This window comes from Haliaeetus albicilla, chromosome 8 (genome assembly GCF_947461875.1).
Source record: "Haliaeetus albicilla chromosome 8, bHalAlb1.1, whole genome shotgun sequence".
Lineage (NCBI taxonomy): Eukaryota > Metazoa > Chordata > Aves > Accipitriformes > Accipitridae > Haliaeetus > Haliaeetus albicilla.
Window position 1 is genome coordinate 6,269,855 of NC_091490.1, and position 18,063 is coordinate 6,287,917.

At 46.3% G+C, this 18,063-nt stretch overlaps 2 protein-coding genes across 6 annotated transcripts; one reads left to right on the forward strand and one right to left on the reverse strand.

The window, feature by feature from the left end:
- Positions 1-1,259: 1,259 nt before the first annotated feature.
- On the forward strand, positions 1,260-18,032 carry CYB5RL (cytochrome b5 reductase like). 5 transcript variants are annotated; one of them, XM_069788679.1, is made up of 7 exons: positions 1,260-1,310; positions 7,255-7,434; positions 8,354-8,502; positions 9,708-9,795; positions 12,940-13,044; positions 14,737-14,940; positions 16,604-18,032. In XM_069788679.1, the coding sequence occupies exons 1-7, from the start codon at positions 1,275-1,277 to the stop codon at positions 16,805-16,807; spliced, it is 966 nt and encodes a 321-aa protein (XP_069644780.1). In that variant the 5' UTR covers positions 1,260-1,274; the 3' UTR covers positions 16,808-18,032. The 5 variants fall into 5 exon arrangements, with proteins under 5 accessions (XP_069644780.1, XP_069644782.1, XP_069644781.1 ...); XM_069788680.1 differs by lacking the exon at positions 1,260-1,310 and adding an exon at positions 5,811-5,885; XM_069788682.1 differs by lacking the exon at positions 1,260-1,310 and adding an exon at positions 5,962-6,087.
- MRPL37 (mitochondrial ribosomal protein L37) lies at positions 1,348-5,689 on the reverse strand. Its single transcript, XM_069788678.1, has 7 exons — positions 5,252-5,689; positions 4,733-4,916; positions 4,067-4,182; positions 3,342-3,527; positions 2,885-3,042; positions 2,154-2,357; positions 1,348-1,571 (listed from the first exon to the last, which is right to left on the reverse strand). Exons 1-7 carry the CDS (start codon positions 5,634-5,636, stop codon positions 1,494-1,496), a joined length of 1,311 nt encoding a protein of 436 aa, XP_069644779.1. The 5' UTR covers positions 5,637-5,689; the 3' UTR covers positions 1,348-1,493.
- Positions 18,033-18,063: the final 31 nt, after the last annotated feature.

Here is an 18,063-nt window from a genome sequence, read left to right on the forward strand (position 1 = left end):
ACCACAGCCACTCTTCTACCACACTTCCTTAGTGAAACCGCTCTGCTCCGGAACGTTAACACAGCAGCGGCTGGCTGCCCTGCAGGGTTTCCTCCTTAAGACGGTAATGACCCAAAGCTGGAAGGGTGAGGGGATGTCAGTAGTCCAAGGGCCGTTGCCTAGAGCCGTTCAGCAGGGTCAGTGTGACATAGCAGAGAGCCAACAGCCGAGAAAGAAACACCTACCAGTCTCCACACAGCATGAGTGTATTCAAATATATTCCTAAATAACTGGTGCAAATTACAGATCTGAGATTTAAAATCGATCAGCTGAATTAGGCATCCCTTGAGCAGGCAGAATTAACATGATTTAGATCAATGCCACACTTACTAGATTACTTCTCTTTCAAGCATTTTCTCCTAACTATTGAGGGATTTGTTAATTTAACTAACAAGCCGATGCATCCCAATTTACTGGATGCAACTGTTGATCTCAAATTTGACTAGTGAAAATCTGTTTTCTGAAAGCTGCAGAGTAGAGCTGTCTGATGGACTGGAACACACAACTGGGGTGTTCATCCAGATGGTCAGAGATCACAAAGCACAGACCAGTCTCTGACACAAGACACTGAAGTGAGATGGATTTCTTGGAAATTAGCTCTTCCACACCGTAAAATAGCGCAGGCTGTCCTATTCCTTCCCATGTGCTGGAGGATATCAGTGCAGAACTGCAAAACATTCTACATTTGGCTGGAGCTAATTTAGCTTTCATTTTACAAAAACCACACTAATCCCCCCATCTTAAAAAGAATACGCTTCCTGCTCAGTTAACTCTGTGTGGCAGGAAGAAATTCTTCCTTTGTATTTTTAGCAGCGTATACCAGCTACCAGGCACCAAAGTTTCACGCTACATTCTACACCACTTTCCCAAAATGGATAGGTCTCTTCATCCAGGATTGGGGGATAAAAGAACTGCGGTTCTATAGATCCAACAAAGCAATCTCACCGATTAAGTGCTTTGGGAACTAAGCGCAGGGCAGCACGACACATCCCAAAGCAGCCAGGAGTAAAACAAAGTAAAAGCCAGGCAGAATGAAAAAGGCTCATGTCTCAGGCTCCCCCCTTGAAGCTTTGTAAGTCTCTTCCACATACACTGCATTCAGAGGTACTCAAAGCAACCTCGGAAAATAGGTTTGAGTCTAGCTCTGTGCAAAAGCACACTGAGAGCAGAACCTGCACAGAGGAATAATGACTGGCTTATGTTCTTTCTAGGCAACGGTGGAAGAGTGCAGGAGGATGCATTTGATGACTCTCTCTAACCCGAATCCAGAGGTGAGCCCCTAAAATGAAAGAGTTTCTTCATGCACAATTTAGTTTAAAAAAATTTTTTACTTTCAGTAACAATATAATTTATTTTTGAAAGTAAATTAATCCACCTTTCTTTAATTATGTGATGGTTCTGGCAAAGAGAAGCAGCAGGTACAGTTGGTGAAGTATTTTCATTTGAGCTGAATTTCACACAGTTCCATGCAGATACAGTGCCAGAAACTTCTTGAATGTGTCTGGCTGAAAGCCATATATTCCAGCGGGCTTCTGCAGAGAAAAAGACATGGATGCTCAGTTTGCAGTGAAGTGATTAATGCAGACAAACAACGGCTTTAAATACACTTGAATAAGACTTCAGACGTGGTAGCTTCCAAATTGTGCTCTCCCTCCCCAGACGGGTTTGTCTGTGGGTACTTCGACTGGTATAAGTCTCAAACAGCATAAACCCTTTGCCCATCAAACCAAGACGCCCTCCCAGCGTAACCAGGGCTGACAGCACTGTGCTCTATTTACTCTACAGCGAAGCTGACAGTTGCATGTAAGCAATTCCTTCATCAGAGCACGAGTTGATTTTAAACAAGCATATTATGAGATGGTAGATTACAGATGGGTATATCTTTATGTAGGAGTTCGTATTAAGCTTGGCATGTGGCTTGCACGCTATGCGGTACATCAGCACTACAAATACTCCCTGTCAGTAACACCTGCTTGAGTAAGAACGAGGCGAGCGCCTGTGTCAGGTCCCTTCAGCTGGTTTAAAACCCGCACTGCAGCTCTACGCCAGCTGCCAAACCTCCAACAGAGGTGAAAGGGTACTATTTCCAGGACCGTTTCCCAAGTTTTGCTTACCGTAACAACTCTCTTCTTGACTTCTGAAATACACTGGGCTTTTTCATACAGCTTCTGATCGGAGTCAATCCAGACTAGATTTTTTATGCCATCACCAGAGACAAGGTCTGTTGTATTTAACTGGAACACCATGAACTGGAAGAGCTGGCCATCTGTGCCAACGCTTTGCACCACTATTGGCTGCTCCAAAGCCTTGGGATCATTCTAGGAAAGAAGGTGGGGGGAAGAACATTTAAAAAGCCAGTTACCACAGAAATTGTATGAGTACTTGCTGATGCTGCATCTTCTACTTGGTTTAAAGCCAACATTTTAATAAATGTATTGTTACCTTGCCCAGAAAATTACTCTAGTCAAACAAGTTTTGAATGTAGATTTTGTATTTTAATTAGAATTTCTCCTTCAGCCAGCAATGAAGTATCAATTTACATACTGAGCTGTGGGATGGGTTAAGAGTTTTGCAGCTGAACCTACTCCCTTGTTCCTACCCATTACCACTCCAATGCGTGTTACATCACGAACACACTCATTGCTGAGTGGTGGTTTTCTGGATCAGCAGACATCGGTAACCATAGCTGAAGGTTACAGTTAGACAGACCTCTGGACTGGGAAGCTCAGATTTGAAAACTACTCTAACAGGCCACAGCAATGGAATTTCACAACTCTTTCCACTAGCTGCAGCGCTAGAGAGACAACAAAGGCCTAGCAAGTCAGCAGCAGTCTCCGATACCTACCCCATACAGCACCTTAGCCTTTGCCAGCGCATTGCCAAAAGCAAACATCAGCATTTTAGCACGAAGTTGTTCTGGTCTGAACCTGTTAGGACGAATGTTGGCCGATTCCAGGAAGAACAGAGTGTGAGGATGAGAGTACGGATAACCATCTCGAAAACCTAAATGGCAGATAATCATGTCAGAAATCGCTCAGTAAGAAACTACACAGCCAATGTTTTCTCCCGTATCTTCAGGAACTGTTAAAGTAACGTGCCGGGATTTAAGTTCTCCACAGTCCTGCTTAGGCCACAATATACTTGCCACAGGTCTGGAGTGCTTGCACTGCACACCGTGTGCCCGGCTCCTCTGTCCCCTCATTCCCATAAACTCCCTACCACAGCTGTCTCACAGAAGGGCAAGGACTCCAGGTTAACCTGAACACTTCGTCTGACAGACAATTATTAATGGCTAGATTTACCTGTACTGTTGAGCTCTTGGTACACATTCACTTCCTGCAGATCAATTGTAGGAGAGATGGGATAGAAGGTCTCCAGAACATGTTCTTCAGTGGCCAGTATCTCCTCCTTGGAGGCTACTGGTGGTATTGGGGCCACAGAGTTCATAAGTATTCCATTCAGGCCACGGACCTGAAGGAGAATGGATTCTGGGGAGGGAAATTAGGCTACATTCAAACATTGCTGAAGTAAGATTAGGGAAAGAGGTACGTTTCCTTTTGGGCAGCAGCATTCTAGCAAGTCATTGTTCTGCAAGGTTCACTCTCTCCCCCTCACCTCCAAACTCATCGTAAATAGTAGCTCAGCTGTAGGTTCTTCTTCTAAAATACCAACCTTTATTGCTGGTGTTAGTTTCTTAACTAAACATACTTCGAAAAACAACAGTACAGACTTTGGACACAAAAAAATAATCAATCAGTTCTAAGACAGTGGTTCTCTTCTCCCGCCATCTTGACGATATTGTCTAACACCCTAATAATCTCCTCAGGGCAAGTATCCTGCCATCATCCAAGGCTGCCCATGCTTACAGCACTATTTAAAACTGAAAGAATTACTTGGTTCCAGAAAATGTTTCATTTTCTCCAAGTCCTCAGCCTTAAAGCTAGCAGCTTTATTACCCCTCTTATATTTTATTACCCTCTTATATTAATGAGAAGAGCTAAATGCTTCCACCATAGCAGCAACTAACCTCTTTCCCACGTAGCTGCTATCTTGTAGTTTCTAGCCAACATTCTTTTAGTCAGAGAAGGATACTTCACAGACATTAACCGACATAAATGTATCAAGTCTTCAAACAGTACTGGGCTTTAGAATGAGAAAAAAAAAAAAAGTTATGTAAAAAAATGTGATCATAATGGCAGGCAGATGCTTCTGGGACATGAATGCTGTAGCATTACTGTATGTAAAACATATAATAGCTTAACACTGCCGAACAGTTAACACAGATTTCGGAATAATATCCAACACACCAGTCTTGTTCCTAGTTGGCAGAGGTAATGCTTACCGTTAGTTATTTAAAAAATTGACATTCTGCATCAGCTAGAAGTAGATCTCAAGCTGAAACACAGGCCTTGGCCTGAAAGAAGCTCTGAGTATGTGTTTACATCGTTACTACTATCAGTATTCAGAATTGGGGGTTTTTTGTTTGGTTGTTGTTGTTTGTTTTACAAGTTGACAACCTGATACAAAGGGTCAAACGGTTTTGCACAGTAAGTGAATCTCTCAACAGCAGATCTATGGATGGATTTTCCTTGTAGCGTTAAAAACTCTGGTTCTCAAGTTACCTGCTTGATGACCGGCTTACGCCAAAGCCATTACACAGCAGAAAGATTTTTCCCTACGACCAAGGACTTACCAATAATGTTCTCTCTTGGGAATAGCTTCTGTCGTGTCCCAGAGCCGCGCGTGTGAGATCACACGCTTTACCCTCTCCTCATAGTCCTCGAGCTGGTGAGCCGGGTCGTCAACGATGCTCAGCACCGACGGAGGCAAACCTTCCACCAGCTTCGTCTTGGTCAGCCACTGCGCTTGCCGAACTCCTTGAAACACAAACCGAGAAAACACGTATTACCGAGACAGCCGGGCAGGCTGGCGACAGGGCCGACCGCACAGTTCGCTCACGAGGCAGGGCAGGCTCTTCGCCGTCTGTGGGTTTGGGTTTTTTTTGCACTATGTGAGGAGAAACCTCGGCTGGCGGTGAAGGGCGAGTGCTTGAACGTGCTGCGGGGCAGGGCTGGGGGGGGGGGGGGGCAGAGAGGGGGTGGCCGGGGCCGAGGAGGGCCAGGAGGGCCGAGGAAGGCCAGGAGGGCCGAGGAAGGCCAGGAGGGCCGAGGAAGGCCAGGAGGGCCGAAGGCAGGGCCAGGAGGGCCGGTACCTTCCAGCATGCGGACGCGTTGGTGGCAGATGTAGCAGCCGCGCTCCTTGTACAGCGGCATCTCCTCGTAGCGCGGCCCCGGCGAGTGCCAGGGGTCGTGCCAGCCGCGGTCCCAGGGCGGGAAGCTGGGCCGGGCCAGGCCGGGCATGAAGTGCTGCCGCCCGGCGTACGTGATGGTGTCCAGCTCCACCTGCTCCCGCACCGGCCGCCGCTCCACCAGCCGGGCCAACTCCTCTGGCGGCGGCCCGCGGGTGGTCCAGGGCGTACGTGGCAGCGGCCCGCGGTGACGACGCGGCGCAGCGCGGGTGAGGATGCCGCGGGTGAGGATGCCGCGGACCCGCGCCGCCGCCCGCCTCAGCGCCATCGGCTGCCCCGCCGCCGCCATCCTCCTCCTCCCTCCTCCTCCACCGCCTCAGCGCCCGCCCGCCGCCATCTTGGCGCGCGCAGCACGGCGGGAGCGCGGCGGGCGTGCTCACGCCCCCCCCCCCCCCCACTACCACCACCATTCCCCTCTCCCGGCTGACTGACGGCGGCGGCAGCCAATAGCGGGCAGGGGCCCCGCGGTAAGGGAGGGTCGGCAAAGTGCCTGGCGGTGGGAGCGGCGGCAGCAGCGGGGCGGGGCGGCGGTTGAAGGGTAGGTGCCATGTTGGTAAGTCGGGAGGCGGGCGGGAAAAGGCGCCTCCTCTCCTGCGGGGCGGGGGGCGGCAGTTGAGAGACCGGCCCTTGGCGGGCGGGGGCCGCCGGGGCCTGCAGACCGGCTGTGTGGGGCCGGGGTCCTGAGGGGCCGGGGCCGCTCTGCCCGTGGGGCGGTGTGCCCAAGCCCCCGGGCACGCAGAGTAAGTGCTCGAAACTCTATAAAATGTGGCCAGCCCCGAGCCTGGGGGCTCCGGGCTCCAGCCGCGGCCTGGTTGGGGTGCCCCTCTTGGTAGCCCGTGGAGGAGCTGTGGGTGCTGAGGGCCCCCCTGAGCTGCTCAGGGGGCACGGCACCGGTGGCCGCTGTGGAAGGCAGGACCACTTGCCTTTTGGTTCTCTCTTCTTCCCCCGTAACGTTAGAATAAGCGTATTTGTGTTTCAGGGTGAAGGTCAGGTAATTAATTCACCTTGAAAATGAAGCTGCTCTAAGTGCTAAGTGTTCTCTTCCTCAGCCTCGTCACCCGTGGCTTTATAATTTCCTCTGGACCTTCTCTCGTTTAAATGATAACAGATACAAATGTATTGGGAACAACGTTAAACCAGGCATTGTGTAAAAATAGCAGAGTCCCTGAGAGGTCTGCATCGTGATTTCGGTTGAGGAGCATTCGGTAGGTACAGCTCTCTCTGAAGCGAGGGTAGCAGTAAGGGATAAAAGTCACACTGCCAGTGCTTCTTGCCCTTTCCTACATGTCTGCGTTTTAGAGCCAGACTCAAATCTGCTCATAACCAAAGTGTTCGTTTGCTTGCCTGTGACTTCACCACGTTTGCCTCTAGTCTCTTGGCCCTAAACCCCACTTCTAGTTCACTGTCCTCCCCCCATTTTAAAGCTGTGCTCTGGCAGGCCACATCTTGGTGGTTGGGGTTCGTTACCTGTTCTTACAGACCAAGCTGCGGATTTTTAAGATGTTTCTGCTCCGGGTGACCAAGCCACTCTTGTGTAGGAAATCGCCACGGCAGAACGAGCAGGAGTAAGGGTGTGCCTGCTGCTGCTGGAGGTTGCTTTGGCTGGGGAGCCAGGCTGGGACGCAGAGCCTGAGGTTGGGCTGGAATCTGCTGTGCAGCTCTTGGCCGGTGGCTGTGATGTCTGGCGTTCCCACACCAGATAAGGCAGAGGCGGCGAGCACTTGAGCGAAAATGGAGCGTTGCAGGCACCAGATTGGCTCACAGGTTTTCGGTTTTCTGAGTCCCTGAGACAATCATGCAAGATGCTCGAGAGAGATTTTCTCAGTCCTTCTCCAAATAATGCTCGGCTGATGAGCACGTGCCCCTCTTCATCGTGCTGTTTTTGATGCAGGGCTTGTGTTTTGCAGACAATGAGTGGAAATGAGCACGACTGGCTGGCTCTCAAACCCCAGGAACCTTCCCCATCCCAGTGCTGTGGCAGCGGCTGCAAACCCTGCATCTATGATGTGTATGAGAAGGAGCTTGCACAATGGGAGAGGGCCAAAGCAAAGCAAGACAAAAGCCTCCTCATGGAAAAGAAGGAGCAGGTCAATTTATCTTCATCACATCCTAGAGCCTGTGCTTTGATCGTACTTGTTAGTGTGTGGGGTTGTGGTGATGGGCGAGGGATGCAGCAATAGATTAAAGCAGTGCCTTAAGAGAAGGCTGTAAACGCAATTCCCCAAACTCTGCCTTCACAGCCACCCTCCCCCTTGCCCGCTCTCTCCCTGCTGTAATGGGATTTTCGAGTTCGCCCTGGTGTCGCATTACAGCTCTGGGTCTGCAGTTTCTCCTTGCCGGGGTACCCCAGCCAGCCAGAGCCAGCCTCTCTGGAAAGTGGGAATGGGTGAAAGGTACAAAGAATCACAATTTTCTCTGACACTTTCCTCAGAGAAGCTCCATTTTCCTGACCTGTTTTTTAGACTCTCATTTTGAGGATGAAAAAAGCTGCATTGTGTGCGGTGGAGTAGTTGTCTTCAGAGCATAATTTTAAGCTTGTCAGTGCCCTTTTACATAAGATTTAACTATGCTGGGTCAAGCAAAAATGATCAGTGTTAAAATGGCTAGCAGTATTTCCTATTCGCAGTGGTCATCAGTAGGTTTCAAAGTTGCCCCCAAAGCAGCGCTCAGCTCTTTTAGCAGTGTTATTTCTGTTTGTTTCCAGACTTGAGAAAATTATTGCAGTGAGTCGTAATAGGATGACCTTGCAGTAAGGTGTAAAAAATGTAATTTGAAAAGGGGGGTTGGGGGGTTGGGGAATGCAAGATCCCAAAGTGCGTGCCACAGAACATGATAATGAATCAGCAGAGAGCTGAAATTTGCGCTGGGCCCCAGCATTTAATACACGTTCTTCTGGAGTCCTGAGTATCTCTGGCACTAAATGAGCACACATGTTTGCTTCCAAAGAAAAATGAAATAATAAAAGACACCATCTAACCAAGTAATTATTTATTGTTGTTCTTGCAGAGCAATAATTCAGAACTGAATCCAGATACATTTACTGCATTCAACATAAGCTCAGTGGAGCAGCTAACAGAGGACACCTACCAGTACAAATTTGAATTACCGGGAAATAGCAGTCTGCGGTTGAGTTTAGGACAACATATCGTGTTAAGGTATTGTTCTCTGTGCTAGTTAAACAGTCTGCATTATGTAACCGAATACGTAGGTTTTTGTCAATAGACAAAGGCTTCATACCAGGCAAATCATAATTTCTATACCTCCACAATGTCACAGATGAAAGAACTTGTGAGCTTGCGAGCTCTACTAATTATATGCTAAAAGCCATTCCAAAGCCGTATTTTTCTTCAGCATTATCCTTGTGTCGGTGGGTCAGAAAGAACTAGGTGTGATTAAGAAAATCCATTTGCCAAAAGAAAGACTCAAAGAATGGATGTTACAACAGATGATTTACTCCAGCATGTTGGAATGAAGACAATGAGCTGCACTTACCCCAGAGCTCGGTATTTTAGGCCCTGTGTCTCGGGGTAACTCAGCACCTGGGGTGTAACCCCACAGTGTCCAGGCATTCCTGACTGATTTCTAGCAAAACAACCCTCCTGTGTAGTTTATTGCTTGCCAGAAAGGGGCCACTTGGGAAAAGTTTATGTCTTTCTCAGCCATCTGTGGTGATCATTGCCAGATAGAAAAAGTCATGTTATGATACCATTGATCTGTATCTGTTGACGTTATTTGTACGTTAACAGCTGATGTATACAGCTGGCTGGCTGCTGAAAGTACATGCTTCTCCCTTCAGCCATCTCTCATAATGCAGCAGAGGAAAAGGTTTGGTCCCTTCAATCAATTACCGCAGTCAGTAGTAAAGAGCAGGGTGGATATATTCTATGGAAAGAGAAGACTTAGAGGAAAATACAGTGTATATTGATAAGACCTCAGGTCAAGGCTGTGCCCTAGCTTTCATTATTTAGTTACCAGATGCTGTCCGAACTCAGAAAGGAAGGTAGACCCCAGCCCAAAAGGGATAGCAGACTTAACCATGAAAGCATTTTCTCTCCCCTTTGCCACTCTTACACGTTTGGCCGTTTCTCACAAAACGGCTCAAACATCCTTCCAGGGATGTGTCCAGAAGCTGAATGTGTGGTACAGCTGGGGCCACCACCAGGAAAACAAAAGGTGCATTTAGCCATTATGTTCCCCCTGGATTTTTACCTCGGGAAGGGAAATGTTCTGCATCTGTCCACAGGCTGGGCCACTGGGAAGAGGACCTGCTGCCTCCCTTGTCTCCCCAGAGAACTGCAGAAGTTTGGTAATACCAGTCAATGACCCAAGTCACAGTGGGTTCCTATATTTCTCTCCTCAGAGGAGTGGTGAATGGTTTGGAGGTCCAGCGAGCCTATACTCCGATTAGCCGAGGGAATGCAGAAGGTTACTTTGAAGTTTTAATGAAAGTAAGTAAGCCTGTACAATGTGGATTAGAGTCTAAGGTGCTGGGGACTGTTTTCTTTAGGAACCAAGCATGCTGTCAGCACTTCAAGTGAAACTCTCTCAAATCCCTCATGGACTGTTTCTGTGTTGTTCTGAAGCAGTTGAGCTTTGCTGATAAAAATTGCAGTTTTTCCCACAAAACCGAAAGCAGAGGAAGGTGGCACGCAGACAAGTGCTTTGCAGCATAAGCCCTCTTAAGTGCTTGGGAGAGCCTCTCGGGAGCCCTGTGGTCACCAGTGTGGAAAGAGGTGCCCATTTCACTTCCCCGATTTCATTTTGCCTTTTCAGTCTGTCTTTGAAATTGTACCCAGTTGTCAGCCTGGTTGAACCACTGATTTTGGGAAGTCTTTACCCAGCCATTACCCTCCCCCCTGTATTTTGCTTTAAGAACACTCCTTAGAAAAATTTTTCATTTTGTTTACAAATGTGGATGGACAGTAGGTGGCTGTTTCTGGTTTGCGGGCAGGGCTCTGGAGCTGCCTGCAGTCTGAGAGGATCCCCGTGGCCCACAGGCACAGGCTGCACCTATCGGGGTGGATGGGGTGGCAGAGCCCCATTTTGGACGAGTGTCCTGGCCCTTCTGGAGGCCACCACAAAATGCTGGTTGAGTTCAAAAGGATTTTATAGGAGAACTTGGCTGGAAATTTGTCTGAATAAAGTCTGCAGGGCCCTCATAAAAGATTACTTTGTGTGGAGGATATCGAATTGAAGAAGATTTTTCCAATACTGCATTTGAATGTCACTAGTGATTCCTCAGGGCAGACACAGACTTCAGTATAGGTGTGAAATTCAGAGTGCTGGGTACCCCAGGTGGCTTGCAGAGAATGACCACTTGTCCTCTGCCTGTCTTCCAGGATTTCACATTTTTGGAGTTTATTATGCATTATACGTTCAAACACAAACCCTGTTCTTTACAGAAGTGTACAGCTTCTATAGGACACCTGTGGGAGGGTCATTTCACCATTCTTGTGGCAATTGATGTGTAGTAGGGGAGAGAAGTGTTGCATTTGAGTTGCATTAATAGGATACATTCACAGGATGACTGTGAAATTTCATGTATACTTGCTTATTACTCACAGGTTTTGCATTTCAATAATAATAGTAATGATTGTAATGATACCTTTCCTTTATATAGAGCCTTTCATCCCAAAGGGAGCTATAGTTATTCTCTGGCAGTGACAAAAGAGGTTGGTAACACCCAGTGTAAAGCAGCCATTTTTATAACTCACTCTGTAGGTTGTGGTATATTTCACACTATTCAGACAATTGTGGAAAGTACTATATTATTATTATTACTATGCAATCCAAGCACTGTTCAAACCCTTCTGTCTCCTGTTACTATAGCATTGCATTTGTGATACTACAGTTAAGAGTGAGGGAGTTGCCATTTACAGAGCATAACCCTCTTTTTGAGTGATTTTATAATGTTAGGGTTTCTCTCCATGTAAAACTGGGTGTAGAAGTTTTCCCCCAGGAAATAATTTTTTTTTTCTTTTTATTTAGAAAAATACATTTTAAACCCATGCAATCACTTCTCACTTCAATTTTTGGAAATAATTTTGGTGAAGGAAGGATTGGTTTAGTTTCTATTACCCTGGTCCATTGGGAATAGGCAGCAAATGGGGCTGACTTTTGTGCTCTTGCCTTGCGTTTCTATATGTATTTGAAGAAGGTAGGTATAAAATACTGCACCTTTGATGGAACTGCACACTCTTTGCCTGAGACTTAGTACCTGCCCAGAGCCCTCTGAATGTAAAATGTTTCTGACAGTAACTCAGAGCCTGGATGTGTGTGTATGTTATACATTTACCTTTTGAATGTAACAACTGGTGCTAATAGTTCTTAATACTTCAGGTATCTTGTTCAAGTGAGGCTGTTAGGAGGGGAGGAGCATCTGTGTTCTTTATTAGCTAACACTGCAAGCACAAGCACATGCTCGCTCACTCACTTTTTCTTTGTGGTTCACCAATTTTGTTTGCCTGCAGTGCAGCTTGGTGGCCAGCCAAGGCACTGGGGTGTGGAGCTGGGCTTCTGTCCAATGCGCATGCAGAAAATACCCCAAAATACACTTCCTTCATATGGGCTGGAGTCTTCGAAGACTTAAATCACATCTTATCTTTTTGACCTCTGGTTGTGTCGCTTCTCGTCAGACTTATCAGTGGCATTGGTCTGTGCGAGACCAGTTGTCTGCCGCAGCTGTTGGGCTTGCCTGCTCTTGCTGTTTGGACCAGCCCTTGTTCTCCAGCCAGATCCCATACACTGTGGCCGTTCTTCTGTGCACGTCTGTTCTCATTAACCATAAAGTGGTCTTACATATAGGACATACATATAGCACATAGCAACAAGACTGCTTGGATGAGCCCTTCATTTTCCAGCCTCTCTTTGCTTCTCTGTTTCTAGCAAGCACCAACCCTTTCTCATCAGTCATGAGTGAGGTTAGCATTCCTGCAGGCAAAAGCCTAGATAATATGGTTTGTGCCTGGTAGAAAGTAAGGCAGTTTTTTGCTAATGTTTTTCTTCTATGAGGCCCACATTAGCATATTTTTTTGAAAATGTGAAGGCATCCCTTAGCATCCAGATGATCTGTTCTGAAAACAAGAGTTTTATAAATGAGAGACCTGACTTCGGGTCACTAATTGTATCAACACAGCATCTGAGAGACTGAAATAAAGCAAGAGCTATGCAGTGTTTATATAACTATCAGTACCCAGAGGGCATTTCCAGACCCCATACCCTGAGATTTGGAGAACACTTGAAGGCTTGGACTGTGCTTTGCATTCAAGACACTCTTCTCTGTGTGCTTTGTAAGCAAGAACTCTGATAAGCTTTTTCCAGTTTTGGAAATTCAGACTGCATGAGAGTGGGTTGTGTTTACTTTATAGTCAAGCTGGAATGGATCCAATATGATTTAATTTAAATGTCTTTGTTTTGGGTATAACTTTGAGTTATTTTTCAAACAGAATGATCTTTCTTTCTTTTTAAACGCATGAAATGGTTTTTTGTCCCCTTCTTGTTTAAATGTAGATAACTTTATAATTGACTTTAAGCTGGGAAACTTTCCAACAGAGTATAATTATTCTTTTCTTTTGTGCAATGTTTTTTATTAGTGCTATGAAGCTGGGCTAATGTCACAATACATAAAAACGTGGAAAAAAGGAGACATGGTCTTTTGGCGTGGGCCGTTTGGAGGGTTCCCATATCAACCTAATAAGGTTAGTTCCCTAAGAGACACAGGATGTTTCAGCTTGTGGCAGCTAGCTTTGTTTAACACTCTAAAGGGAAGACATCAATTTGATTACTGTTTTCATTATTATTTTAGGGACTTCCTGGGTTACTGTACAGTGCTGCAGCATTAGCAGTCAAGTGGAGAAAGTACACCTTACTGAACTGCAGAATATTTAAGAAGGAAGAGGAGAGGGAGGTGGACAGGAGATTGTGGAAAATACTAGCAAGGCTCTCCATTCATCACTTGCATTAGAAGTTCCTGATGTGTTTAACAAAGGGAACTTACTTTGCACCAGCAATGAGTGTGGATCAGTTTTTGCCTTGTTTGAATGACATTGCTGTTTTGTTACTGAGCATGAGCGAAGGGGAGGTGTTGAACTTTTTCTCTCTTGGTTATTCCCTGAACTGTAGCAGCTCCAGTGAGGTGTCACATCACCCAACCACTCTGCAAATGTTGATCCCACCTGCTGATACCAGGCTTGCTGCAAAGAAAGGCAGATCCAGTTTCAGGGGAAGGCTTCTCACACATACTAATTTGGTTACTTAATTCTGACCTTTCAAATGAGGAGCAAAATTGAAACACTCGTCATTAAGATCTCAAGGCCTTGGTTTTTTCTTCTTCTTTTTCCCCATCAAAAATAAGGCTGTAAAATCCCAGTGGCTGAGCTCCATGCAGACCAATTGTGTTCTGCCTCCTGAAATACTCTCCCTGCTGTTTCAGGCTACTGTTCCCTTCTCTTCTTAAAAGCTTCCAGATAATCATTTGGGACAGAACGTGGCAGTCATGCCTAGAAGTGGCTGCGTTCAGGGGCTGTCTGGGTGATCCATATACATGCAGTTTGCAAAGCACCTGAGCAATCTTTGAAACAACTTGCTGTAGAAGAGCTGCTTATTATTTAGGAATTATAACAAAGGTCTCAAATACTAGTTTCATAGTCAAATTTTCTTTTATCTCTATTTGCTGCCAATAGAATAGGATTCAGATTCAGGCAGATCAGATCCATTCACAATAAACTGCCCAGTCAAAATGGAGCACAAGCAGCCTCTGAAGGCTTAATAGGGGCTTAAGTCCCAGTTCTGGCATTCGTGCACTAGCTGGCAGCTGGGGAAAGCGCTGGAAACCTTCTGTCCTCCTACACACAGCACCTTACTGCCTGAACATCCCAATCAGTAGTAGAGTGAATGTGCCCCCTTGCAGGTGGGAAGCACTATGTGCTGCTGGTAGCTCTTTGAGAAAAGTGAGATAATGCATCAGGAGGATAAGGTGGATCAGGATGGAGAAGAAACCCTTTCAGAACATTCAGGATTGCACTTTGCAGCATCCAAGAAAAACACAGGGAACTTTTCCAGTGGGAAAACAACACACAGTGGGTCAGCAAAGTGTACTGCAGAACTGAAACTGAAATATAAATTAATTGAAATCAAGGCTAAAGTTAGGATAAATTATTATCTTTGGGTAAAATCCAGTTTCGTTAGATTTGATATATAAACCTGGAAGTGCTATCTGTAATCCTTTGCAGAAAAATACATTCTGAGATTTGAATTTACCAGTTTATGACCTTCTGGTATATTGTCTGTCAAGGGACCCTTTACCAGTGTGGCAGCAAGGAGGGACTGGCCATGAGCACATCTGTTTCCAGTCACCACAGCTCATTCAAAATTCTCTGGTTTGTTGTTAGCATGGAGAACTCCTCATGCTGGCGTCTGGTACCGGCCTTGCACCAATGCTTCCCATCCTCCAGTCCATAACAGATGATGAAGAGGATGAAACTTTTGTAACTCTTGTTGGCTGCTTCCGTACCTTTGACAAAATTTATTTGAAACCTCTTCTCCAGGATCTGGCTCGATACTGGAACGTCAGAATATTTTACGTCCTAAGCCAGGTGAATGAATGGTTATGAAGCATGTTCGCGTGAGGGTTCTGTGTGCTGGATGAGCCTCTGCCTCCTCTGCTTTTCCATGAGTGTGATCTTAATTCTTTCCCAGTCATTGAGGCTATTTTGTGATCCAGTAGCTGCTGTTCTTAAATCTGCTACATATTCTCACACTGCTACCATTCCAGAGAATTTCGGGGAAGCGACCATCACTGCTTGTCCCTCTTCACCTCCTTCATAGCTGTTTGGTTGGGATAGACCCACTGATTCATAGTCACTGTTGATTATTCCCCCCCACTTCAGATGGTTGTTGCTGCACCTAAACATTTGTGCAAAGAAAACTTGCCTCTGAGAGACTCACAGCAAATAAACTCTTTCTTCTTTCCTAATACCAGTGCCTTAATCTGTCCTTATCCTCCATTCATTGCTCATGGCTAAAGCGTTCTTCTTCTAGTATGTTAGCACCAACTTCCCAGCAATTATTTTTCCCAGCTGACCCATTTTTAAACTTCTTAAAGTTGTTTCCCTCTCTGTAAAATTATTTTTTCTGCCAGATCCATGGGATGAGGGCATACCTCCCAGTGGTCTTACATTTTGAGCAGTCTTTTTCATTTCCATTTGGTCCCAAAGTTGCCTGTGTTCTGCATGGATTTGTTGGTTAAAAATTATTTCCCTCCGAAATGAGGATTCATTGCAGGGAGGATATAGAAAGAATTATTTATGTTAAGGGAATGAATCCCATTGCATTTTTAGTTTCTCAGATGAATCATTTTTTGTATCTCTCATAGTGGATCTGCCTCATACGTTATGTTCCGCATATGGCCTCGGCAAGTTGAGATTCGGTATAGGGAAAAGTACTTGTGACTTAGGCACCCCCTCAGCTGTTCTATAGGAGTGTAACTGGTAATTGTCTCTGGTGACATAGCTTAAATACCCTTTTTAGGACAGTGCTGTCTCAAGAGCATGAGGAGGTCTTGAAATTCAATCAGTGAAGGGCAAGAAACCTACCTGACCCCTGTCAACACTGTCTGCCCTGTGTGTAGATCTCTCCCTTTCTTCTCTTCTCTTAGCAGGTTTGTTGTAGTCCAGCACTGACTCGTGCATCCTCACTCTTAGGATTATATATCTGTCTGTCTCAGTATTTCACTCTGCTGCCTGTCACCACCACATGTGAGCACCTTCTGCTTCTAATTAATAGCAGTAGGGGAGTCCCCACTGGATCTAACACCACGGGATGTAACATTTCTCATGGTGTTTGGAACAGTGCTGGCTTCTTTCAGTTTTGGTCAAGGGAGGTGGGACTGAAAGAGACTTGGGAATGGGAGAGGCAATAGAGAGGAACAGACTTGGGATTTAGCACTTGGGAATAGAAAAGGCACGGTGGGAAGTGGTTCTCAAAGGAGAAGGTTCTGCTGCATTTATTAGTGATAGTTACGCTCTGGTTTTGTTGAGTCTGCTCTGAGTGAGTAGCTAGGTCTCTCGTGACAGGTGAAGATTTGGTCTGGGCTATGGAAGAGGAACGTAGCTCTTGAGATGGGTCAGTTCTACCCAGATGGAGTCACAAGGGTGACAAACGTCCTGTGCAGCACTCGGAGGGGAAGAGGGAGATTCAGCTGTAAGCAATCAATTGTCCTTTTTAACATGGCATACTGCAAACCTTTTGTCTTTTCAGGAAACTTCGCTGGAAAAACTTCCTTGGAGCTATCAGGAAAACACATACACTGGTCGTCTCAATGAAGACTTGATGAAGACAATAATAAATTCCTGTCGACGAAGGCCATTTGTATTGATCTGTGGCTCTTCTGCATTCAATGAAGATATGAGAAGATACTTGAAAGCTGCAGGAATCGAAGAAAATTCCTGTTTTGTCTTTTAGGAGGATATTCCTGACCTAAGGAACTTTAGGCCGAGCCTTGGACATCCTTGTTTCTCTGCAGACATTGCTCAAATTCAGTCATCTCAATCGACTGAGTTCCTTCTGCATGTACTTTCGTAGGCCTTTGGATTTGTCCAAAGGACAAATATTTGTCTCCAGTATGATTCTCACTCTTGAGTGTTTTAAGGAGCAGGTGCCATTCCAGAGTGGCTGCCTCATGGTGTGCTACCTGCACCTCGTGGAACAGCATGGTAATTTTAATGGAAGTCTTCAAGTGCAATTTTAAGAGAGAGATCACCTAAGGGTACTAAAAAGCATCCAAGTACGCAGCTCTGCTGTAATATGAAGACCAGTGATTGCTTTGCAATCCCTGTTAGTCTGCAGTGGTATTGTGCCCTGTTGGGAGAGACTTAGTCCTTAGGAAGAAGACTGCCTGGCCAAGGGAGCAGCAGAGCACTGGCCCAACACTCTGGAGTCCATAGAGTTCATTTCGGTTGTGTCATTATCTTGCTGGGTGATGCCAGGCAAGTCCCTTCAACCTCTCTGTGCCTCAGTTGCCCCGTTATACACTAATACAGAGAAGGCAGCACTGATCTTCTCCAAAAAGAGCCTTTGCAATCATATACAGAAGAACTATACATAAGGATGGAATTATATGTGATGCCCAGTGAGGTCTTAGGCAGGCTGTCCTCCTGCCCTAGCACAGCCTGCATTATCTACCCTGGTCCTTAACCCTTGTAATGCTGCCTGGGGAGAGAAAGAGCATGTCCTAAAACTGAGAGAAAGCAACCGGGTTGTAGCTGCTGTCTGTTGAGGAGGATGGTTGTTTGCTTTCCATGTCCCCTAAGTGTTGTGTAATAGCTGTGGTTCATTAAATTGAACCTCTTTTCAAATAAACAGCTGCTGCTTTTTGTCAAAGGACTCTCTCAGGTGCCCAGGGGCATGCCCTAAGCATACAAGAACACCACCTGAGGGGTGAAAGCTTCACGGGGCTTTGCTGGGGTGCTCTCCCACGGGGCAGGAGGCAGAGCCAAGGGCCTGCCCTGGGGGCTGGCAGCCCTGCAGCTGCGCTGGTACGGCACCCAGCCAGGGCACCCCAGCCCCTTCCTCCTCTTTCAGTCCACGATGCTGCTGCCTTTCCTCTGAGGTATCTGCTGTCCACTCTTTTACCTTCTTAGACCACTGTGTTTACTAACCACACCTGGAAATACAGCCTTTCTGCACACCTTTGTGTTTTTCTGTTCATTCCCAGTTCA